At 50.5% G+C, this 24,156-nt stretch overlaps 1 protein-coding gene and 1 long non-coding RNA gene across 3 annotated transcripts; one reads left to right on the forward strand and one right to left on the reverse strand.

Moving 5' to 3' along the window:
• Window positions 1–5,018: 5,018 nt before the first annotated feature.
• LOC309855321 lies at window positions 5,019–6,063 on the reverse strand. The gene is made up of 2 exons (XR_014306724.1): window positions 5,954–6,063; window positions 5,019–5,343 (listed from the first exon to the last, which is right to left on the reverse strand). It is a non-coding gene; the product is annotated as an uncharacterized lncRNA (long non-coding RNA).
• Window positions 6,064–6,121: 58 nt separating this feature from the next.
• RNF122 (ring finger protein 122) lies at window positions 6,122–22,456 on the forward strand. 2 transcript variants are annotated; one of them, XM_082715486.1, is made up of 6 exons: window positions 6,122–6,604; window positions 12,029–12,185; window positions 18,584–18,629; window positions 18,905–18,946; window positions 20,775–20,857; window positions 21,023–22,456. In XM_082715486.1, the coding sequence occupies exons 1-6, from the start codon at window positions 6,580–6,582 to the stop codon at window positions 21,135–21,137; spliced, it is 468 nt and encodes a 155-aa protein (XP_082571612.1). In that variant the 5' UTR covers window positions 6,122–6,579; the 3' UTR covers window positions 21,138–22,456. The 2 variants fall into 2 exon arrangements, with proteins under 2 accessions (XP_082571612.1, XP_082571613.1); XM_082715487.1 differs by having other exon boundaries at window positions 6,172–6,604; window positions 20,778–20,857.
• The last annotated feature ends 1,700 nt before the right edge of the window (window positions 22,457–24,156 follow it).

Raw genomic sequence — 24,156 nt, forward strand, 5'->3', positions numbered from 1 at the left:
TGTGAGATGATTTGGGGAAGGAAAAAATCAGAGGGGAGGGGCCTCTCCCTGCTGGTCTCCGGTTCTCTCACAAACTGTGTCCAGGCTGGGCAAGTCCACATCCGCCAATTACAGCCTCGACAGAACCTGAACTCCTAATCCCCCTCGAGGCCAATGGCAGTGGGGAAGAGGACAAGGCAAGAGCGGAGGTAGAAATATTAACCTGGGGGTAGGGAGTGCCTGGGTGGCTCAGTTGGTTAAGCGTCTGCCTCCGCTCCCATTCATGATCTCAGGGTCCTGGGATCCAGCCCTGCTTTGGGCTCCTTGCTCAGCGGGGAGTCTGCTTCTCCCACTTCCTCTACCACTCCCCACACCCAAGCTCATACTCTACCTCTCTTCCTCTTTCTCTCTCTCTCAAGTAAATAAATAAAATCTTGAAAGAAAGAAAGAAAAAGGGGGGGGCGAGAGAGAAGTACTAACCTGAGAGGAAGGCAGACTCTGCTTCAAGAATCTCCACTCCACCTGCAGGATGGAACACAAGGCTAAGTCGTACTGACAACCTAGAACACTCCTTCCGAGCTGCACAGCACCTTGGCCCCTGGCCAGGGATGGGAGGACACTCAGTTTGCATTAGGAGAAAGGAGAAATGGGTCACAAGATCAGGGAAGGGGTTAAAGAAGCGAGGAGGAGCCACACACCCAGAGCAAAGGCTCTTTCCCGTGTGTCCTCTTGCCAACGCCTGCGGGTCCCGCAAACTCCCAGCTGCCAAGAAAGACAAGGCTGTGATCCAGCCCAGCTCAGGACACACAGGTGAATGATCACAACCTCAAAAACACCAGAACTGGAAGGAATCCAGGAACAGTTTTCATTTGGTGATTTTCTGACCATGCCTCACAGAGCCCCAGCATTTCAAAGATTTTATTTATTTGACAGAGAGAGAGAGAGAGAGAGAGAGAGATCACAAGTAGGCAGAGAGGCAGGCAGAGAGAGAGGAAGCAGGCTCCGCATTGAGCAGAGAGCCCAATGTGGGGCTCGATCTCAGGACCTTGAGATCATGACCCGAGCCGAAGGCAGAGGCTTTAACCCACTAAGCCACCCAAGTGCCCCAGAGCAGGCAGCCACCAGGTGCCCCATTTCAAATAACTTTTCATGGGGCCACCTATGTGGGGGCACCAATGTAGGGGGGGGGGAGAGACACCCCCATGGTGATTCCAACAGAGCAGATCTGTTTTTATTTCTTTTATGCAGGCAGTTTCTGTTTTAAAATATTATTTAATAAAAAGAATCTGCTAAAAAAAAAATTCTGGAATCTGCCAGTCTCATCGGATTCTTCACTTTCTAAATGAGAAAGCAGCTCTGGAGAGGTCACTAACTGAAGTCTCAGAAAAGGCACCAACATCAGGATCCAGGTAGGGAGAGGACTCACCGTCCATTAGATTCCATTCCATTCTCCACTTCTTCCTGTTATTAATAGAACCCCCCTGAGTTTCAGCAGGCCTCCTGGCTGTCCATCAAGAGACTCCATTTCCCAGCCTCCTTTGCAGCTAGGTGGAACCATGTGACCAAATTCTCACCAGTGGGCGGGGAACAAGAGTAATACTCTATTTCTCAGAGAGAAGACATTGTCCCCCAACTCTATCATACCCTCCCTTGGGGTTGAAACATAAGACACATAACTGGCAAGCCAGCTTCTAATGGATGAAAAAGGAACACATCTCAGGATGAAGCCAAGTGGCAAGAGAAAAGAACCTGAGTCTCTGATGGCTATAGGAAGCCATGCTTCCTCCTTCCCCTTTTCTTGGAATATTTACAAGACAGAAATAAACTAGATTCTTCTGAGCCTCTGCATTTTTATGTCTCTTCGCCACAATAGCTGTATTATTTTTCCATTGCTAAACAGCATATTACCCCAAAACTCGGTGGCTTACAACAACAAAAATTTATTGTCTCATAGTTTCTGTGGTTCAGGAATTCAGTGTGAATGAACTGTGTGTGTGTGTGTTTTTTTTTTTTTTTTTGGTCTCAGAATCTCCTGCGGTCATAGCCAGGGTGTTGGGCAGGCCCGCAGTCACTGGAGGTTTGACTAAAGCAAAAGTATCTCCTTCCAAGCTCATTCACATAGCCGTTAACGGAGACTTTCCCCACCACATGGCTTTTCTGTAGGTTAAGTGCCTTTGAAGGAAACTATAGTGCATTTATGACCCAATCTCCAAAATCAGAAACTGTCACCTCTGCTTCATTCTACTTGTTAGAAGGTCCGCAAGTCCAATGCTGTCTCCAGGGAATGGGAACTAGGCTCCCCCTCTTCAGGGGAGGAATATTAAATAATTTGTGGGCATGTTCTCGAAACCACCCCAGTGAGGACCCCTGCATCCTAATTAATACATTAGACGTACTGGCTCTTTGGCCCAATGACACTTTTGAGCCATGAGACTTCAGGATGTAATTTGATGATAATAAAAATGAACATTTATTTACTGGGGGCTTTTTATGCCAAGCATATATCACACATGGTTCCTCATGGAATCCTCTACAGTACATTCTACTATTTGCCCTGATTTTCCAGGTAAGGAGTCTAAGGTTTAGCTGAGTTCACACCAGGCTAGATTCCAGAGCCTTCACACGTAACCACGTACCAGTGTTGAGGAAAGGGCACGCTTGGTGGAAAGGGATATGAGATTGGTTGGAAATCTGTCACCAACACTTAAGAGTTCCATGATTTTGGGGGCACCCGGGTGGCTCAGTGGGTTAAAGCCTCTGCCTTTGGCTCAGGTCATGATCTCAAGGTCCTGGGATCGAGCCCCGCATCGGGCTCCCTGCTGAGCAGGGAGCCTGCTTCTCCCTTTCTCTCTGCCTACCTCTCTGCCTACTTGTGATCTCTGTCTGTCAAATAAATAAATAAAATCTTAAAAAAAAAAAAAAAGAGTTCCATGATTTTTGCTAAGACCTAACCTTCTTGGGCTTCCATTTTATCCTATAGACAAGGAGAAAACAACAGTGGCTGGAGGGCTGTGGTGAGGAATAGAGGAAAATACGCGAGCACTGCGTACAGGGCTTGGCATGCGGTGGGTGGGTGGTATATCAGAGGTGTGACTCTCCTCCGACCTACTTTATTTCCTACCTCCACTTGCACACACGAGATGGCCCAGCTGTGGCCTAGAACATCGGCTTCATTCCAGAAGTCCAGAGACACAGCAGGATTATGTTTAACTCTTAGGCTTAAAAGCAGGACCCTAAACCCCTAGCTTCTGTTTCCTTCTAGCATCCTTCAATATTTACGAAGAGCATCACAGGGCGCTGAGGTGGCTCAGTTGGCTGACTCTTGATTTCGGCTCAGCTCATAACCTCTGGGTCACGAGATCGAGCGAGCCCTGTGTCAGTGGAGGCTGCTTGAGATTCTCTTCTTCCCCTCCCCACTCCATGGAGTGTCCTGTGGGTCAGGAGCTGAGGGACAGGGTCGGGAAACTGCTGCATCATGTTCCTGGGGAACCAAGGAAATTATGAACACATCTCCTCAAGAGTTGTATCAATCCCTGAAAAGCATCCTGGTACTGATACTTCTAGGGTATCTGGACAGAGGAAGGTCAGATCTTTCACAAATAAAATGAGTGAATGATCTGATTTGCCCAAATATACAGTGAACAACTCTCAATGCCTTCAAAGAATCACATGATCCTCTCATGCAAACTTCTCTTAAGAAATAAAACAGTTAGTTGGATTTAATTATCAGCTTAAGACTTTATTTATATTTATTGGTGGGGGGAGGTGGGGTTGGGTAGAGGGAGAGGCAGAGAATCCCAAGGAGACTCCGAGCTGAGTTTGGAGCCCAACATGAGGCTCGATCTCACCACCCAAAACCCCTGACCTGAGCTGAAATCACAAGTCAGATGCCCAACCGACTGAGCCACCCAGTCGCCCCTTAATTTTTAATTATCACTTTTTAATTATCACCGTGGTTAGCATTTTCTTCCATATCTAACAGCTGGCTGTGGAGGACCATAGAAGAGACACTCTTACTGAAGGTGAAGTGGGATGGTCAAGGCTGCGGGTCCCATCCTCCTCCACAGAATTACCTGGCTCTCCCCAAAGTGGTTCTCTAGCACTTGCAAGGCCTTAAAATGAGGGGGCTCTTAGGGTGTCTAAGAGGATGTTAGGGTAGGGCAGTAGGGAATGAAGAGAATCCTTGACTCCTTAGAAGTTTTCCTGGAGGCTTATTATCACCTTGCTCTCTTTCTATGGAAGATTTAGAGACACAGTTCTACTTCAGATTTCTCAAGTAACTTCGAATATATAATCCATCCGCTTCTTTCCTGTTTCCGTCTTCCTCAATAAAATAACCAGACATGTCTTCCTGACTCACAAGAGGCTGGGGGTTTGAACCATCATCTGGATGAGGGAGCAGGGGTAAGTTACCTAAATAGTATTGATACAATGTGGGAAATCAACTTATCTTTGATAAGACCTTTGGTCTATGAAACACTACGAGAGACTGAACCAATCTTTTCAAGGATGTGCAAGACCGGAGCCCTTCAACCTGTGTCTCTCCCGTAGTAAGCTATCATTTGAGGCACAGCCCTGTGGCCACCATGACCAGGAGGGATGAGGGTGAGGGAGTGAGAAGGGATGCATCGAGCTTGCCAATTTAGAGTTCTTTAGTGCCTCTGGAGACCTTACTGAATGTTTAAAATATCAGACTTAGAACATAAATTTGACTGATAACTGAATTCATGGTCCTTGCAGTTATGACCCGAGAGGTTCACTGTCCTGATTGACCAGCTCTATTCCCATGAGATTCTGAATCAGAATCTCTGAGCTCAAGGCCTGGGAGTCTCGATCTGTGACATCTCTAAACAGAAGGGATTCCCATGGGCTCTCAAGTCTGAGGCAGAGACACGAGTTAGAGAGACCAGGTAGGAAGTTTTGCAACTGCCGAACTAATAGATGAAACGAGCTGGATCTGTTCATGGTTCCGATCCTCAAGACCAGCTCAAAGGAAAGACGTTTAAAGACAATTACATAATTAAGTGCTAAACCAGTTGTTGCATACTGCTATGTGATTTTAGCCAAGTTATTTAATGCCTTAACCACCTTGCTTTTAAATGACAAAGCACTCATATGCATAATCTTGTTTGAGTGTCACAGATTCCCAAGAGTTAGGGAAAGTAGTTATCACCTTCAATTAACAGATTAAGCTTAATTGGAAGATGAGATTGAGTCATTCTTATTTGTTTGCTTGCTTGTTTACTGTCTGTCTCCTCCGGCGCTGAAAATCGCAGGAGAGTAGAACCCCGCTGACTCCGACGACTTTGGTGGGTCCCCGGAGCCACAGTGCTTGGCCCAAAGTAGGTTTCCGGTGGATACATTCTGAATAAATGAAAAGACAGAAAGACAGGCAAGACAGAAATAAACAAAGGATGCAACATCAGATAAAAAGAAAGCATTCTGGCCAGGGGGTAAGGGGTGGTGGTTAAGAGATTCAGTCTTTCCTACCACTGCTCTTTATCTCAACACCTGCATCGTGCTAGATGCTGAAGATTCTGCCCTTAAGGTATACCCAGTGTCGATTTCTGATTTCTGATTCTGCTACTCAGGAACGCGGAGCCCTGTTAAGTCTACCTTAAACGTAAACTTTGGGCCTTAGTTCCTTGTCTGTGAAACGAGGGGCTGACCAAAAATGAGAGGGCAACTCGAGCTGTTCCCAGATCTCACTTTTGTAATCCATCTACTTCACCCCCTTGCTCCAGTTCCCCCTTTCGCTGCGAGCAAGGAGCGCGCTAGCCGCCACCCAGGACCAAGTCCTTGCCCACCGAGCAGAAATGTAACCAACCCCTCCCTAGAACCGGCTTCTCAGAGAGCCGTGGAAATGCGAAACAGTAACAGCTCTGCAGGCGGGAAACAATGTGGCACTTATTGTTCCGTTCCCTCCAGGTCCTCGGTGGAGGAGGCTGGACCCCGCGCACCCCGAGCGACGCACCCCGCAACTTGCTTCTGTTTGGAGTTAAGTTTCCGGAGGACTGGGAAGGTGAAGCCGGAGGCGCCCAAGGCGCAAAGATGCTCTCCCTTAGGAGGGGGGCGGGCCAGCAGAGCAGACCCGGGGCCAGCAGGAAGGCTCTCATTGGCCGGAGGGCGGGTGACGAGCGCGGGGCGGAGTTTCCCGGGGGGAGTAAAATGGAGGGGGGGTGTGCGCTGCCCGTGTCAGTTTCGGAGTCCCGGCGGCTCACCTTCGCGCCAAGGATCCCGAGCCCAGCTTCCTGCTGAAGCTTTTTCCCTCCTCGGCGGGCCGACTGCCTCTGCGAACTGGGCGCCCCCACCCTGTTCTGCAGCGCCCTGCATCTCCCCCAGCCCGGGGCCCCTTCCTGCATTTCCTCTGTGGTGTGCTGATCCAGGGGACTTTCTGTTTTCTCCTTTTCCCTCTTTGTTGCTCTAAAACCATTCAAGCCCAAACCCCCGACTCCGGAGAGAGTTCGACTTCTCCAGAAAGGCGGCTGCCGCGGACGACACCGGCACCTCCTGCGGACCCGAAAGCCGGTGCGCCCACCCCGCCTGCCCTACCCGCCGCCTGCCTTCGTTCGCCGGAGGAAGCCAGCCGAGAGTTCATTGATGCACCCATTCCAGTGGTGTAACGGTGAGTCCGCGGGCCGGGAGGGCGAGCGGACGCTGGGCGGGCTGCAGACGAGGTCGGGCGCAAGGCTTGAGATCAGACCGAGAGCTCGCGCTCTTCCTCTTGAGCTAAGTTTCTCATGAAATGGGACGGGCGAGCAAGCGTCCTGGCGCCCAACTCGGTTCTGCACAGCGCGGAATTTGAAAAAAAAAAAAAAAAAAAAAAAATCAGGTTTAACTCCAGGCCCGGGACCGTCTCAGAACGTGCGGCGAGCGGGGGGCGTGGGAGCTGAGGGGTTCGCGGCCTTTGTGTGGCGGCTTCGCTCATCTACCCCCTTCCCTTGCCTTTGTGCGCTCAAACTCTGGTCTTTGTTGTGGTTGTCGGAGGAGAATTAAATCCGCGCTTGGGTTGGGATCTCCTAGAGGGAGCTCAAGTTCCCGGCCTGGAACTTTGCAGGCTATTTTAAATATGTATACAATGCAGCGTGCGGGACGGGGCGCGGGGGCGGCTTCCTACGTGTCTTTGTTGGCTTCTCGCTGGCTGCTATGGGCTTTGTGCTTGTGGAGGACGACGGGTTCAAGAGCATGTCTTTATTGGTTGATAAAGCCTTGCAGATGTCTCGGCGTCCTGGTACCTTTGGGTGCAGGGCCAGGCCGGCGGGAGCCGTGCTCTCTTGGCCCCAAGGCTGGGCTGCTGTACCCGCTCTGGAGCCGGGGTGGTGGCCGCACCTACTTATCCAGTCACTCCTCCCTCCCAGGCCTGGAGGGATGCTAAATCCACCTCACCTGAGGCTTTTTGACTTTTCAGGTGATACAGATTGGGCTTGGGGCTGACTCCACCCATGCTACCTTAAAGGAGGGCCTTTCGTTGCAGGTCAGTTAAAAGGTATTGGTATTGGATACTAATACCTTCCAGTAACTTTGGTGTTTTGACCGCGTTGTTCCAAGATTGGAGTTTCTGGAGAAGTGGGGCGGGAATGGGGGGGTGCTGCAGCTGGCCTTATCTAAGCATGGTAGGCTGGCTAGTTAGAAAAGAAAGAAAGAAAGAAAGAAAGAAAAACAACAACAACAACAGAAAATACCCTTGAGAGCAGACCCCTGCCAGATCTTGGATGAATTCTTTCAAACGGCTTTTGTTTTAAGGCCTGGTTTGGACAGCATGTGTATGAGCGGCCCCCATCCCCCTCTTCCTCTTGCTGGTAGGATCTAATTTCCTGAAAATGAACCGAGCTGTGTGTGATAGGCCGGCATTGAGGGACAGGGGGCGGAGGATGGGGGTGAGGCCGGCCGGTGCATCCCAGCATCTGGGAAAGATTCCCGTTGGCTGGGAAGGGGATGCATTTCCCAGACCCACTGGTCTTTCTTGGCCAGCCCTTCTCTTGACGTCATTCCAGCTCCCAGCCTGCTCACCACCGAGATGAGACCTTCTGATGTCACAGCTTTCATAGGTCAGCTGAGACAATGGAACAGAGGCTTAAGAACCAAGGTGGCTGGCACTTTATTCTGGCACTCCTATTTCATGTGGGGTTGTTAGACCAGCAGAGGGCTTGCTGCTTTTTCTTGTCACTTAAAGTGACTGATAGATCCTGTTCTTTGACTCCAAGGAGGAAGCAGTCCCTTCCCCCATCCCTTTGTTGGGGAGGTGGGGGCAGTATTTGGAGTCTCTGTTTCCTGGGGTTGGTATTCTGTCCTTACAAGTTGGAGGGAAAAATGACTCCTGCTACACCTTTTGGCCAGTATGTGTCTTTACCATTTATATTTAATTATAAGGAAACATACCATTTATCTTCAGATATAACTAAATGTACCATCTCCTTGGCTATGAAGTTCTTCTCACCTATATCTTTTTTTTTTTAAGATTTTATTTATTTATTTGACAGAGAGAGATCACAAGTAGGCAGAGAGGCAGGCAGAGAGAGAGGAAGAAGCAGTCTCCCTGCTGAGCAGAGAGCCTGATGCGGGACTCGATCCCAGGACCCTGAGATCATGACCCGAGCCAAGGGCAGCGGCTTAACCCACTGAGCCACCCAGGCGCCCCTATATCTTTTTTTTTTAAAAAAAGATTTTATTTATTTTATTTGACACACAGAGAGAGAGATCCCAAGTAGGCAGAGAGGCAGGCAGAGAGAGAGAAAGGGAAGCAGGCTCCCCGCTGAGCAGAGAGCCGGATGGGGGGCTTGGTCCCAGGACCCTGGGATCATGACCTGAGTCGAAGGCAGAGGCTTTAACCCACTGAGCCACCCAGGCGTCCTTTCTCACCTATATCTTTTTATCACATAAAGTCACAAGCTCACTGACTCATTCCTGGAAGCCCAGGGAAAGCCTCTGTCAGAAGCCTTCTTCTGACAAGAAGAGCTAAGATGGTCAAGGTAAACTGATCAAAGGCCCACGGGACAGGAAACCAATGAGGTTCTTTGGGACCCTGAAGATAACCAGGATCCAGCTCATAAAACGTGCATGGAGAGCCAGGATGGATTGGGATTGGGGTTAGATGCTGTTAGGACATCAGTTGTTGCTGAAGTAGGGAGCCTAGAAGCCAGGGCTTCCTGTTCAACATAGCAAGGTTAAGAGCTAATTAATCTTTTCAACAAAGTATTTCAGAACAAGAACTACTTCTTCTGGTTTTTGTTTTCCCACAATGTACAGGTCAGTGCATAAATCAGGCCCTCAATAATACTTGTTGGTTGACCGGTCATTCATTAGCTGAGGGCAGTTTCTGGGCAATTTTCCCAAGTATCACTCTCCTTGCTTTGAAATGGGAGCCTTTCCCAAGGGTACCAGGTTGTCTTGAAAATCAGGAGTTATTTATCTGTCAACTAGTTAATTGAAAACATGCCAAACGCTAGGCGAGGCACTGGAGAGTATGCACGAGTCCAAGTCTGCCATCCTCAGACTTCACGCAGACTTAGGAGTGCTCAGGCTGGTTAGAACTGTTTCCTTCTGATTTCAGGACTGTACTCCCACCTCTACTGCTGTGCCTTCCTTGGTACAGTGAAAGCCTTTGGGTTGTCTTTGTCCCTACACAGTAAAAATCATCCAGTCCTTCTTTGCTTTTTCATATTCAATATCTGGCATGGTGTTTGTCCTATAGTCCGTATTTGAGTTCTGTTAAGTTGATGCTTGGAACAGCATTGGAGTATGCGAGAGCCAGAATGCAGGCTGGTGGTGCAGGCTGTGAGCCCTGTAGAATTCAAAGGAAGAGAAGGCTCCCTGGGATGTCATGAGGACTAGACCCGGTGGACTTCCAGAAGGGAGATGGAGTTTTGGACAGGGAAAAAGTTGCTTGAGCAAAGGTCTGGAGGCAGGTTAAGGACAAGAAATAGTGAGATGGAGGGGACTGAGCCTGGGGCTCAGTCGTTAAGCATCTGGCTTCTGCTCAGGTCATGATCTCAGGATCCTGGGATTGATCCCTGCATATGGCTCCCTGCTCACCAGGGAGCCTACCTCTCTCTCTCTCCTCCCTGCTCCTGCTGTCTCTCACTATCTGTACCTCTCACAAATAAATAAATAAAATCTTAAAAAAAAAAAAAAAAAGGAGGTCCATGGTGGGTGATTCCTTAAGGTGGTGAGCTGGGGAGGTTGAAGAGGCCCAGGGTGTGTGGGGTTAGGAAGCCTGGAAACTAGTCATGAGCCTGGGAAATAACATGATGGGCTAAATTAGAGGACCGACCAGACATCAATGATGAGTCGGGGACAGAGACTTGCAATAGAATGGGGCCCATCTGAAAGAGCTTTGAAGGGAGGCTCATGATAGGGTCACCAGATTGATATAGGGGATGACAAGACATGAGATGTAGGATGTCAGAATTGACTTCCAGTCCTTTAAACCAGTCTTCTGAGTTGTGGCAGCCCTGGAAATTATAATCTAGAGTTCTGAAGTATATTTATGGGTTCTGGCTCTCAACCAAGAGGTCAGGCCAGTGCTTAAAACCCATGTTGAAGACTTTGAGTACGGAGGGACTTTGGATACAAGCCTTCTTAGCTGCTTAAAGTTAAGAGAGCTTATTTAATAATGATTCTTTCTTCCTTGCTGAGAGGGAAAGTAAGTTTCACAGTGGCATTACAAAGATTAGATTGGTAGCCTGAGAATTCGCTTGGGATGTAGCAGGTTTATGGTAGACAACCAGTTTTCTGGTCTCCACACTTGCTGAAATCCAAGAATTTTATTGTGCTTGCCTTTTGGATCGCTATAGTTTGTCCTGGTCGCAGGACAGAACATTCTACCCATACATATCCTGTATGTATTTTTTTCTTATCGTTAAACGTTACAGGAAATTTACTAATTCTCAAAACGAGTACTCCCCAAATAGAGAGTGGCTCCAGGATTGGCTCACCCAGCAGTAACTGCCATACTCTTGTCACCTCTTCCCCTGTCCCTTCTGCCACCCTCCGCCCTTGGCTTTATATTGAAAAGCCTTCTTGTCCAGCCGTAAGTCGGCTGTCACCATTCCAGTTGTCTCAGGAAGATGGGACTGTTTTCCTTGTCCGGCAGAACTTTGCTCTGTTTCTAGCCAGAGCCCTGTCAACATACCTACCTCCACACCAAACCCTGGCAAGGGGAAGGTGAGATCAGTAGGCCAGTCGGGATTTACCCGACTGGGGGACGAGGCTAGTGACGGGTCAGTGTTTCCCACACAGCAGGTGTAGGAATCTCCCAAGGACCTAATTAAAATGTGGATTCTGATTCATTTTGTTCAGGGTGGGCCTGAGATTTTGCATTTCTTACAAGATTTTGCAACCGATGCCAGTGTCACTATGGAAACCACGCATCGAAGCTTTGAGTAGAAAAGGGGAAAGTGGCCAGTCAAAGTAAGCGGCATCCCCTACCACTTTCTGGAACAGTGGGCCCACCCTTGGGATGAACAGTTTCTATTCTGGTCCTGGTGCAGCTTGTCAGCTGAAGCAGGTGGCTTCCTAATGACAAATGACCTTTGCAGCCGCACCTTGCAATTTACAAAGGGTAGTTTTTACTCGCCCACTTTGGTCCTCTTTGTTTTTGCTTGTTTTTAAATGACAAAGGGAAGCATAGATAGGTAAGATCTTAAAGGTCACCTCTGTAGGGAGAGGCAGGGTTGCCACCCAAATACCCATTTTGTCACCCCGGGCTCCGCATTTTTCTGCAGAGCCTGCATTTTTCTGTGGCTTTCTGGGAGCTTCTTGCTGATGGGATCAAGTCTTCCATTGACTCTGAATCCTTGATTCCCTGGGTGGAGATGAGGTTTGAAGTACTAGGTGTGCTCTCCCATTTCACAGACGGCAGATGACTGACTTACCCAAGATGCCACGGCTGCTCCGCGTTAGAGCTGGGGTGTAGAGTTCGGCCTCTGCGGCAGAGATGGTGAGGAGCCCAGAGCCTGCCATTTCCTCTTTCCATCCTGGCCGACCGAGCACCATCAGCCCCGGTGGTCCATCTCCAGCGATAACCTTTTCCCTCTCGCTTTCTTTGCAGGGTGTTTCTGTGGCCTGGGACTGGTTAGTACCAACAAGTCCTGCTCCATGCCACCTATCAGTTTCCAGGACCTGCCTCTCAACATCTACATGGTCATCTTCGGCACAGGCATCTTCGTCTTCATGCTCAGCCTCATCTTCTGCTGCTATTTTATCAGGTGGGTGGCACCCTGGGTGGCCTCTGGGGCCGGCAGGCAGGGAGAAGGTGGCCAGGGGTTGGGGTGAGCCGAGTGAGGCTCCCTCAGCAGAGTCCCTGGCTTCCCCTTGGGGCCCCTCCTCTGAGGACACAGGGCCTAGCCTGCCCTTCCCTGGGCCCCTGAGGCCCGCTATTTCTATTTTCATCGGCCTGTCAAGTTGTCCCAGTGCATGTAAGGTCACCGTTGGTTGGGCTGCAGCGCACCTCTTGGCCTCTTATCCTAGGGCGGCCTAGGATGACTATCGGACCAAGTAGTATCATGAGTCTGTCCCTTCACTGTGTCTCCACTCCCCGCTCACAACTCTGGGTAGCCAGGGCTAGGTGGCCCTCGGTCGCACCACTGGTATGTTCCTCTGCCCTCCTGGGAAATCCTGTTGTCAGCCCTCCAGATGCTAATATTAGCAAGCTCATGTCTGGGGAGCTGGTTGTTTATTCTCTCTGGTAAGCTCTTATTTTTTATAGTGGTGGGGGAGAAAAACCCAAATCCCCCCTACCCCCAAAAAACCCTTAAAACGTCACTTTTTCTTACTACGTAGAGATCCAGGGAAGGACTTGAGTGTGGCAAGGGCTCCTGAGGCTTCCCAAACTCCAGGAACTGTTTCTTCACCTCCTGTTGAGAGACATGGGAACTGGTGGCTGGTTTTCTACCAAAAATTTGGGGCATGACTGGTATTTAGAGTGGAAATTAGTGTTTCTGACAAGGGCAGGCTCTTGGTATTAACAGTTCCCTCATTGTATGGGACTGTCTTGCCCACTGGGGAGTGTGGAGCATCCCTGAGCACCCTCGTGGGCCTTGGGGCCATTGTGATAGCCACGCCCTCCCCCAACAGCGCGCATGCGCACACACTCACACTTGACCAAAGGGCTATCAGCTAGAGTCTTACCAAATTATTTTTATTTATTTATTAAAGATTGTATTTATTTATTTGACAGCGAGATCACAAGTAGGCAGAGAGGGAGGCAGAGAGAGAGGGGGAAGCAGGCTCCCCACTGAGCAGAGAGCCCAGGGCTCGATCCCAGGACCCTGAGATCATGACCTGAGCTGAAGGCAGAGGCCCAGCTCACTGAGCCACCCAGGCACCCCTTACCAAATCATTTAAATTAAGTTGAAGGAAAGGAGTTCAAGCTCCCTACTGAGATGTCTTGGTGGGTCTGAGTGCTTCACCTGGAGGGACGTGAGGGGGAACGCAGACACTCCTCCGTATTCCTGAGGCAATAAGAGCTTCCTCTATAAAAGGGGAAGTGCCCTGAGTGCCCCCAGTCAGCCACTTCTTTCTCAGAACTTCATAAAGTTCCTGGGACTGGAGTTTCCTACTTACAAGTGTATGCAGAGAGGATAGTGGTTTATTTTCTCTCTCTTCGTATAGTTGAGTCTACAATTTGCACAAGTGGGAATGAGGGCAGCTTTTCTAGTAGCTCTCTGTCCTGCATTTCCCTTCCTCAAAGCCTATATTTTCTTCCTTAAACTTTCTGGCTTCCTGACCACCAGCCACCCCCATCTCCCCACACCAAGCAATTCATGCAATTCCCCAGAGACTGAAGACCGAGACCTACCAAATACCAAAGGTTTATGTATCCTGCTGGGGGAGGAGTCTGCAAAAAACAGCTCTATCTGGTGCACACCCACGCTGCAGAGGGGGTCAGCTGAAGGAAAATCTAGAAAAAAACCCAGGGCCAGGAAGTGGGTGACCAGGGTTCATTTCCTAATTCTGCCACTAATAGGATAGGTGTGACCTTGGTTTTTAACTACCGTTTTAACACTTGGTAGTGTCTTCTCTGTGCTACGGTGTGACTGGTGTTTTGTGCCCCGCCCCCCGCCCCTGCCCAGCATATATATTGGCCCACTTTGTAAATGAGGAAATTCCTGCTCAGGCTCAGGCAGTGAAGGGTTTGCCCAAGGTCTTAAGTCTGGGAAGATCCAGAAGTGGAGTGGGCTAGCCTGGTGGCCATTGGCTCGAGCCTTTCAGATTCCAGACCTTCGCCTTCTCAGAGTGCTAACGCCTTGAATGGGAAGTGGAGGAGCAGCTGTGGCATCCCTCAGCACCCCCTTCCTGCTAGAGATCGGGGTCCCCCAGAAGGACAGGCCGGGGAGCCGGGTCTCGCTGACTTATTTTTGGCCGGCTGGAGGCAAAACCGAGCAATAACCACATGATACCAAAAGCCTTCCTGACTGCGGGCCGCTTGGCACCACCTGTCCCTTCTGTCACCCCACCTTCTGTTCTGCAGCCTGCCCGAAGCCTGCTGACCCCGGAGTCTCATGGCTCCAGAGGCTCGCTGCTGTGTGGCAGCCTGTGGGTGTCTATATATAGAAAGACACACAAGCACAGAACCACTTCCTCTCGCTGCTTCTCCGTTTCCTCCACAGCCAAAATAGGCCCCTGACCCCTGCTCTCCACCTGGTGAGCTCATTGGCCAACACCAGCCTCCACTCCCCGGCTCCCCCTTGCTCCTTCTCCCTCGGTCCCCAAGAGCTGACCTCTGCCCTGCGCAGGATGGAGGGGCCAGTGAAGTACAAATAGGCAGGAAAGGGGCAATTATTTTCAGGACCTGGTTGCATTGTTTGTTCCAAAAGGGAAAAGCAGCCAGGGAGAGCCCCCTCAGCCTGGCTAGAAATGGTCTCATTGAAATCTGAGTATTTTTAGTAGCTTTGCTCACCGGACAGCTGAGAAGGCCACCTGTCCAAAGTTGCTGGCACTACATCCTCTGCCGGGATGGCCCGGGTTGGCGGGGGAGGGGTTGTCTTTTGCTTTGTTTCCCTTGCAACCTTTTTTCCCACCCCCATCTCCTCACAATGTATACCTTCCCTTTCCAGAAATCTCCATGCAGGGTAAAGGAGTTCTGGTGGTGCTGGGCTCGGGGGTGGGGGGTGGGGGTGGGGGGGTCCTGCCTGCTCCTGGAGGGTCCTTGGCAGTGACCATTAAGTGGAGCCAGGCAGACAGAAGGGATTGGGGGGGGGGCACCCCGCACATCCCGTGAAACAAGCAGAAAGGAGCCATGGGGCAGGTAAGGCAGTGGGACACATGAGACGTGAGCCGTCCCCCGTTCTCCAAGTTACAAAGCAGGCTTCTCACCACTTCCTTATGGACTCTGCTGCATAGCTGGTCAGCACTGTCTTCCCTCAGAAGGCGGCCCCGAGCACTTTGGTAATGGGATCACTTCTTCCTTCCCCAGCTTCCATCCCTGGAAGCCAGCTAACAGTTGTTCCTTTAGGCTTTGGAGGCATGGGGGGGCGGGGGGGAAGCGCTTCTTTGGAGGTGGGACCCAGAGCCCTGCATATGAAAGACTTTCCTGGACTAAGGAGTTCCCTGCAAAGTTAAGGCTGGGACACTGGGAGTCCTGGTTAAGCCTTTGGTTCAAACCTCTCATGACCAGAAACTCTCTAGGAGATATGCTGCTGTTGGCCACCTTAGTCCTGTGGTGTGGGACCCCACCTGGACTGGAGTTCCTTTTTTTTTTTTTAAGATTTTATTTATTTATTTGACAGAGACACAGCGAGAGAGGGAACAGAAGCACGGGGAGTGGGAGAAGCAGGCTTCCCACCAAGCAGGGAGCCTGATGTGAGGCTCTATCTCAATCAGGACCTGAGCTGAAGGCAGACGCTTAATGACTGAGCCACTCAGACACCCCTAGATTTTATTTTTAAGTAATCTCCACACCTGACTTGGAGCTCAAACTCAGAACCCTGAGGTCAGAGTCACATTTTCCATTGAGCAAGCAAGGCACCCGTGGACTGGAGTTGTTTTTTTGTTTTAAGATTTTATTTATTCATTTTTTTTTAAAGATTATTTGAGGGCGCCTGGGTGGCTCAGTGGGTTAAGCCGCTGCCTTCAGCTCAGGTCATGGTCTCAGGGTCCTGGGATCGAGTCCCCCATCGGGCTCTCTGCTCAGCAGGGAGCCTGCTTCCCTTCCTCTTTCTGCCTGCCTCTCTGCCTACTTGTGGTCTCTGTCTGTCAAATAAATAAATAAAATCTAAAAGAAACGAAAAGAAAGATTATTTGACAGAGCACACAAGTAGGGGAGAAGCAGGCTCCCCACTGAGCAGGGAGCCTGATGCAGGGCTCGATCCCAGGACCCTGGGATCATGACCTGAGCCCAAGGCAGCCACTTAACCGACTGGGCCACCCAGGTGCCCAAGATTTTACTTATTTTTAGAAGAAGAGAGAGGAGAGTGCAGGGGGCAGGGCAAAGAGGGAAGAGGGAAGGAATCCCAAACAGACTCCGTGCTGAGCAGAGAGCCCACTGGGGCTCAGTCTCACCAGCCTGAGATCATGCATGACCTGAGCTGAAACCCAGGATTCGGGTGCTCAACTGACTGAGCCACTCAGTCCCCCTAGACTGGAGATCTTTTTTTTTTTTTTTTTTTTTTTTTAAAGATTTTATTTATTTATTTGAAAGACGGAGATCACAAGTAGGCAGAGAGGCAGGCAGAGAGAGAGAGAGAGGGAAGCACGCTTGCTGCGGAGCAGGGAGCCCGATGCGGGGCTCGATCCCAGGACCCTGAGATCATGACCCGAGCCAAAGGCAGCAGCCCAAACCACTGAGCCACCCAGGCGCCCCTAGACTGGAGATCTTAAGAGGTTCTGGGCCTAGAGCCTCTCCAGGCCCCCTGACTTCTGTTAGGAACAGTGGAGGAGCTGGCGGCCCGATCTAGGTCTGACCCTTGGGCACGGCTCTGCTCTGCCCCACATTTTACACCTTCCCCTGTTCTGGCTACAATTCAGCTTCTCCACACTGTCTACGGAAAGAGCATCTTCTCTCAACGCCTTTTGGTTGTGGCTCACGATTTGAAATTCTCTTCCTCTAACTCAGATCAGCACTCTTATTCTGCAAAAGGACGAATTATCTGGGGCTTTGGAAGTCATCCAGTCTCTCTCAATAACTCCACTCTCCTGGGCAAAAGCAGCCATAGACAATAGGGAAATTATGAGCATAGTTGTGCTCAAATAAAATTTTATGGACATGGAAATTTGAGTTTCATATATTTTTCACATGACGTGAAATATTCTTTTGATTTCTACTTTCCATCACTGAAGAATAAAAACCAGTCTTCACCCCCAGGCCCTATAAAACAAGTGGTCAGCTGGCTTTGGTCCTTCGGCTAGAGTCTGCAACACCTATTATACCCAGATGAGCTTGTGATATTTTCTTCCAATAACCCAGATCTGGGGTAGAAGCAAGCCCCACCGAGCTCCCACTTATAGAAAGACCTAGCGCTACCTGCTAAATTTAGAAAGTTTCTTTCACTGCAAATAAGACAGCGTAATAATAATAATAATAATAATAATGCATAATCACGGTCCCAGCCATCAGTTGTGGCCTTGGGGACAAACAAGTGTTTCCCAAGTGGCCTGGTATCCTTGGTATCCTTCTCAGGACAATGGCGTGTCCCGTGTAGTAGGGGAAACTGGCCACAGTATGTGTCCGAGAGAGCTTAGGCTCTGTCATCTGGTAGACTTTGGTTCAAACCCACTCATGCTGCCAACTAGCTGTGGGGCTTGGGCAAGTTATTTAACTTTTTTGGGCTTCTGTTTTCCTCCTCTGTAGAAAGGAAACTTTCTCAGTGTACATGTGTATGTTAATAGGGGTGGACACAGAGCAAGTCGTCCGTAACTACTGTGGGCTTGACGCTGGGGACAGTGTGCTGTGTTTTGGCTGTGTTAGGGTTTTGGTTTTTTGGTTTTTGTTTGTTTGTTTGTTTTTTTGGTTGCTAGTTGTTGTTTACATATATATATTTGTTTGTATATATTTGTTTGTTTGTTTTTTTAAACATTTAATTTGTTTATAAACCTATAATGTATTACTAGCCCCAGGGGTACAGGTCTGTGAATCACCAGGTTTACACACTTCTTGGCTGTGTTAGGTTTTATGTAGGCCACCGGCTCAAAAAATTCCCCAGGGTCAACAGACTTATTTATATCCTGCCGCCCTGGCTTAATGGCGGGACCCCTTTTAAGACCATCCAACTCCTTCTGTGTACTCACTAAGCAGCTTGATGGTCTGTAGACTTGGGGAGCCTAAATAAACCGACGTACTGGGAAACAGCAGGGAGTAGGAATGAATAAATCTGCCAGATTGTGCTCTGCCAGGATTCTCCCGTCTGTGGGACCTGCCAGTAAGTGTTGAGGCTGCTGGGCCTGACAAAGATCGTTGGTTGGTCTTTCTTTAATCCCCTCTGGGTGATCCGCCTGGGTCCGGACCACACTCCGTGGCATCTCTGGGATGAGACAGCCCCGTGACGAGCAGCTTCCCAGCCCAAGAGGAACAGCCCACGCAGCCTGCCTGCCTCTCCTACTCTGAATGGCTCTCTTTGTTGCAAGGCGTAGCAATAGCCTCTTCTCTCCCCTTCTCTTTCTCCCCCAGCAAACTCCGGAACCAGGCCCAGAGTGAGCGATACGGCTATAAGGAGGTAAAGTGCAGCCTCATTCCCTGAGACTTTTCCTGTCTGCTCCTGTGGAAGCTGAGGCTTTGTACAGTCCTCCTGTCTGACTTGTCCCAGGCAGTGCCTGAGGCGCCCTCGCCCTACGCCAGAGGGAGAGGAAGACCCTACTGTTGCGGGGGGTGGGGGTGGGGGGCGGTGACGGGGACACGGGACCCAGGACACCTGACTCCCTTCTTTGGTTGAGAGCACCTGGCCCCTGTAGTTGGCTCTTTTGACCCCGTGGCTTCGCTCTGTCTTCCCAGGTGGTGCTTAAAGGAGATGCGAAGAAGTTGCAGTTATATGGGGTAAGCACGCTGGGGCAGCATGCGGGAAGGGCCCAGCTGGCAAGGCAGATGGCACCTTCTCCATCTCTCAGTCTGGGCCCTCAGGAACTTTATTATTATTGCTATTACCGTCGTCATTATCTTGGTGGTCAGTAAAGCAAGGTTGATTGAGGGATAGCAACATGACGATACAGAGTTCCCAAGGAGGGAGGAGACCCAAAGGGGTTCCCCTTTCAGGAACTTTCAACCCCTGTCTTCATCTCTCCTTGGACCAAATAAATGGGACTCATCCCAGTAAGTAATCTGTATGTGGAATTCACGAGGTCTGGAACTGGTGCAGGCAGATGATCTAAAGGGGTCATAGAAGGGTTTGAGTGGTGGCGATGTGTGGCCCCGGGAAGGCTGCTCTGCGTAGTGCTGAGGAGGAGGGCGGGCCCAGCACTCCATGCCGCGGAGAGTCCAGCCTCCCTCCCTTTTACCCCCGTCCGCGCACCCGGCCTGAGCCAGCGCTGGAGCCGACAGGGGTATCCATCCCCACGGTCCTCCAGTCCTCCCCCGCCAGCCAGTAGAGCAAGGCCTTGGGTGTCTTCACACGGACTCTTCAGGAGGCCGTTTCCTCTTCCTGTCCTGCTTGTGTCCCTGAGATCACGTAACTTCTCTCTCGAGGCTTCCATCCGTAACCACAGACACTTGTGCACAGGGTGTGTCTGGTTGTCTGGGACCCAGAGGATCCACAGGTATTGCTCACACAAGACAGCCTCTTTTTTTTTTTTTTTCTCCCTTACAAGGGGCAGGGGAGTGGGGTAAGTAGACTCTTTGCTGAGCAGGGAGCCCAACGCAGGGCTCGATCCCAGGACCCTGAGATCATGACCTGAGCTGAAGGCAGACACTTAACCAGCCGAGGTACACAGGTGCCCCTTATCTCTCTTTTTGATGCCTGCTGTTACATCTCAGCAAATTGGGGTATTTCCTGAGCCCCCCTTGAGAGGAAGAGTTCAGCTCTGAGGTGTTGATATATAATGACAAAAAGCTGGATTCAAAGAATATTTATTTTATTTTATTTTTTGTCTTCTCATTCATTTTTAAAAAAATTTTTAAATTTAACATATAATGCATTATTAGCCCCAGGGGTACAGGTCTATGAATCATCAGGGTTACACACTTCATAGCACTCACCATAGTACCTACCCTCCCCAGTGTCCATAACCCAACCACCCTCTCTGGATTCAAAGAGTATTAACCGAACACCACGTCCCCATCCTTACCTCAAGTTAGTGATACATGCCCCCCTTGCCAAATGTACTAGGTGAGAAAGGATTAAAAAATACTCTTCTAAAACAGTACTGGTCAATGGAAGTTTCTGTGAGGATAGAAATGTCCGGCATCTGCACAGCCCAGTGTGGGAGCTGCTCTAGTCACATTGCAGCTGCTGAGTCCTTGAAATGGCGCCGGTGCAACTGAGGAACTAAACTTTTTTTTTTTTAAGATTTTATTTATTTGACAGAGATCACAAGTAGGCAGAGAGGCAGGCAGAGAGAGAGGAGGAAGCAGGCTCCCTGCCAGGCAGAGAGCCCGATGTGGGGCTCAATCCCAGGACCCTGGGATCATGACCTGAGCCGAAGGCAGAGGCTTTAACCCAGTGAGCCACCCAGACACCCCACGCCTAAACTTTTAATTTCACCTTCATTTGGTCCAGGAAGCATGTGTGGTTCACGGCTACCCTCTGACTCAAGTTTTAGTGGCTGATGAGGAAGCAGCCACAGCCTGGTTTCCCTGGGTGGGGATGAGCTGATGGGTGAGTGTGGTTCTTCTCCAGTCTCCTCTCAACACCGCCCCCTTCTCCCCGCAGCAGACCTGTGCAGTCTGTCTGGAAGACTTCAAGGGCAAGGATGAGCTCGGTGTGCTCCCGTGCCAACATGCCTTTCACCGGAAGTAAGTGTCCGCTGTGGGGCATGCGTTATCCAGGGATGCCCTACATCCTGTCAGGACACCAGGCAAGCCGGAGGGGTTGGGCAGGGGCAGGGACAGAGATGTTCCCAGAAGCAGCTGGGCTCTCTGAGATGGACCGAACCGGCCAGCGTCGTCTTCTGCCCACAGGTGTCTGGTGAAGTGGTTGGAAGTACGCTGTGTCTGCCCGATGTGTAACAAGCCCATCGCCGGGCCCTCCGAGGCCACTCAGAGCATCGGGATCCTGTTGGATGAGCTGGTGTGAGTGTTGGCCTCTGCACCAAGACCTGGAGAAGACCCGTTGCCTCCCGGGTGCCTGGTCCCTCTGCACAGCTGCTGTGAACAAGACTGCTGGGTGGGGACTGACCTGCTTCTCTGAAGGGGCGCTAATGCAGGCTGGTCCCCCACCGTCAGGGTGAGACCAGAGTTGCCCCACCTTTCGGCCTCCTGAAGCCGCCTTCCCTGCTGCTCGGAACTAATGGCATCACCCATAAAGGACACTGTATCCTGATACTGGATTGACTCCCTGCCTGTCCCTGCTGGGGAAAAAGCCGTCCATCCTTACCTGGCTCAGCACTTGGCCTTCACCCCCTGGGGGTTCCCCTTAGGAGGACAGGCTGCCCTGACCTCAGAGGAGGGATACGATGGGCCGTGCCCCACCTGGAACCTCCCTCCCCTCTTGACCCTTGCCTAGGAAGGTGCGGAGGGGAGGAAGGAGCGATCAAGGAACCAAGTGCCTCCCGCGGAAGGGAAGGGAGGCTCTGTAGGAAGTCAGGAAGAGCAGGGACATAAAAAAAGGAAAGTCGATGTTTACATGGGGCCTGTGGAGATCAAGGCTGGCCCGCAGGCCTGCTGACTGCGGGGTAACGGAGGGCAGAGGCCTGCCCTCTGCTGGGATCTGTGGTGCTATCCGTTCACTCTCTTCCTCCGTTAATCTCAGAGCTTCCGATTCCGTGTTGGGGTTTGAGTGCCCCTCGAGAGGAAGGGCTTCTTCTACACTCAGATGAATTCGCAGGGGCTTTTTCTAAAGGAGCAAAAGGGGCCTGGGGCTGGGGGTGTCCGAAGGTTAATTAAGGTAGCGGCAGGTACCTTCTTCCCCTCTGTAAATAGGATTTTTATACTTCCTCCTCACCATCTCAGGCTTTATACATGGAACCCCTGAATGGAGGGGGTGGGGTTTTCTCTCCCCCACCCCGGAGTAGGTGAGGGTGGGACAAAGGTGTGTATTTAAAGAAAATTAAATTTAATAACAAGTTCTCTAACTTTCTGCCTGTGGTTGCGGCCTGTGTCTCTTGGCCCTTTTCTGCCAGCAAAGGAAACAAAGTTCTCTTACTGCTGCTTCTCACTTCCCCGTACTCAGAACTCATGCCCAGAGGTTCCCAAATCTTAAAAAAATGGAAATCGGGTTACTACCTGTATGCCATAGGACTAATATCTGTGTACTTTAAGGCCTGATTAAAAATATTCTAGAAATCAGCTGAATGAGCCTGGCTTCAAGAAAGGCGTGATGTATGCCACCGTGACGTGTGTTTGAATGCCAAGATCAGTAAGACTTGAAATTAATAAAATCCGACATGACATTCACACAATTGTGTTTTTGCCACCACTCATGGTCCAGGTTGCGACACAGAAGCTTGATCTTTCCCTTATTAAACTTTTTTCTCACCTCCTTGCTGACCATCACGGACGCATGCTACCCTCCTGCACTAACATCTCAAGAGTGGCATCACCACATTTATGTGCTCAGATCTTGTAACCCACGTGCTCCAGTGTCCCTCTCGAACGTCTCCAGGGAGTATGGAATCAAGAATGGATATGCAAAATGTACCGGAAGGGCCGGGGACAATTTTCTTGGCCATTGTGAGTATGGAGCAGGTGGGCCATGGTTGCCCAGCGCAGAGGCCAATGGTCATCCCAGGAAGCAAGCCCGGGGTCCTGGGCACAGTAGGAATATTGAGCAAAGTTGAGTGTGGTGGTGGGGCCACTGATGGGTGAAAGCTGCCCATGCACCCAAAGGAGCTGGGCCTGAAGGGTAGGTGTGATGGTGCCATGGAGACTGCTGGTAGGTACAGTTTGTGCTCGTGTCCGACGGACCGATGAGGCCGGAGCACCAGCCTGTCCTAGGGAAGTGGTCAGCCCCTATCTTGGTGGGGTCCTTTGCCCAAAGACTTCTTCCACACTCTGAGGACTAACTCCCACTCCTTAAAGCCTCAGCCCCCTCGCTGCTGCCAACCCTACAGAGTCTGGTCTTAACTTCATCAGGGACCCCAGTTCTTCCTCTAGTCTGGCCAGCTTCAGTGCAGGGATGAGGGGGAAACCAGGGGTCTATCTACAAACTTCCACACCACCGTCCCCTCCTCTTCAGCGTTGGCATATTCCAATTAAAATGTTGGTACTAAAATGTCCACGTTCGCAGACTCGAATAGCATTGTCCTGAAGTTGGAATGACGGTGAACATGCCTTGTATTGCTTGCAGTGCTTCGAGCCAGCCCGGTAGAACAGTGCACAGGAAGGGAAAAACTGCTACCGCTGATCAGAGAGGAACGACAGTAAGCAATCACAAGGTAAATAGTCACTGGTCCCCAATACACTGTCATGAGTGTGGTCCTGTTTCTCAGTGTTGTGTTTCTAGGGCACGTGCCCACGGGGGCTGGGTGCTGGAAGGCAGGACGGCCCTTGCCTTTGGAAAGGGTGTATGTAAGCACGGTGTTTCTGGTGTGAGTAAGCTCATGGGGCAAGACTCTGGGCTCAACTGGTGTGGAAGTGACAGCAAGGGGCCCATCGGGGGATGATACTGGAACTGAGTCCTGCAGGAGTGACCTGGACAAAAGCACTAAAGGGTTAACCAGCCTGGTGGGTTGGTTAAGAGGGCACATAAGTCCTAACGTTCATGTGGAGAAAGGCTGGGGGTGAGGCCATCCCGTGTGGGGCCAGGAGCCTGGAACTTGGTAGAGCGAGAATCCAGAAGTTCCTTTAGATCGGGATTTTTAAAAGAGCCGAGTCCCATTTGGAAGCTAAGCTAATGCCTTTGTGCACAAAATGTTCAGAGGCAACTCCAGTGTGTGTAGAGCTCCCATTACTGAGGAAGCGTTTGCATCCTGATCATGTTTCAAAGAGTTAAAAACAGGGGCACATGTTGGTAGAACATGCGACTCTCAATTTTGGGGTTGTAAGTTCAAGCCCCATGTTGGGCATAGAGATTGCCTTTAAAAAAAATCAGGGGCACCTGGGTGGCTCAGTCGGTTAAGCCTCTGCCTTTGGCTCAGGTCATGATCCTGGAGTCT

Source organism: Mustela nivalis (assembly GCF_964662115.1).
Source record: "Mustela nivalis genome assembly, chromosome: 20".
Lineage (NCBI taxonomy): Eukaryota > Metazoa > Chordata > Mammalia > Carnivora > Mustelidae > Mustela > Mustela nivalis.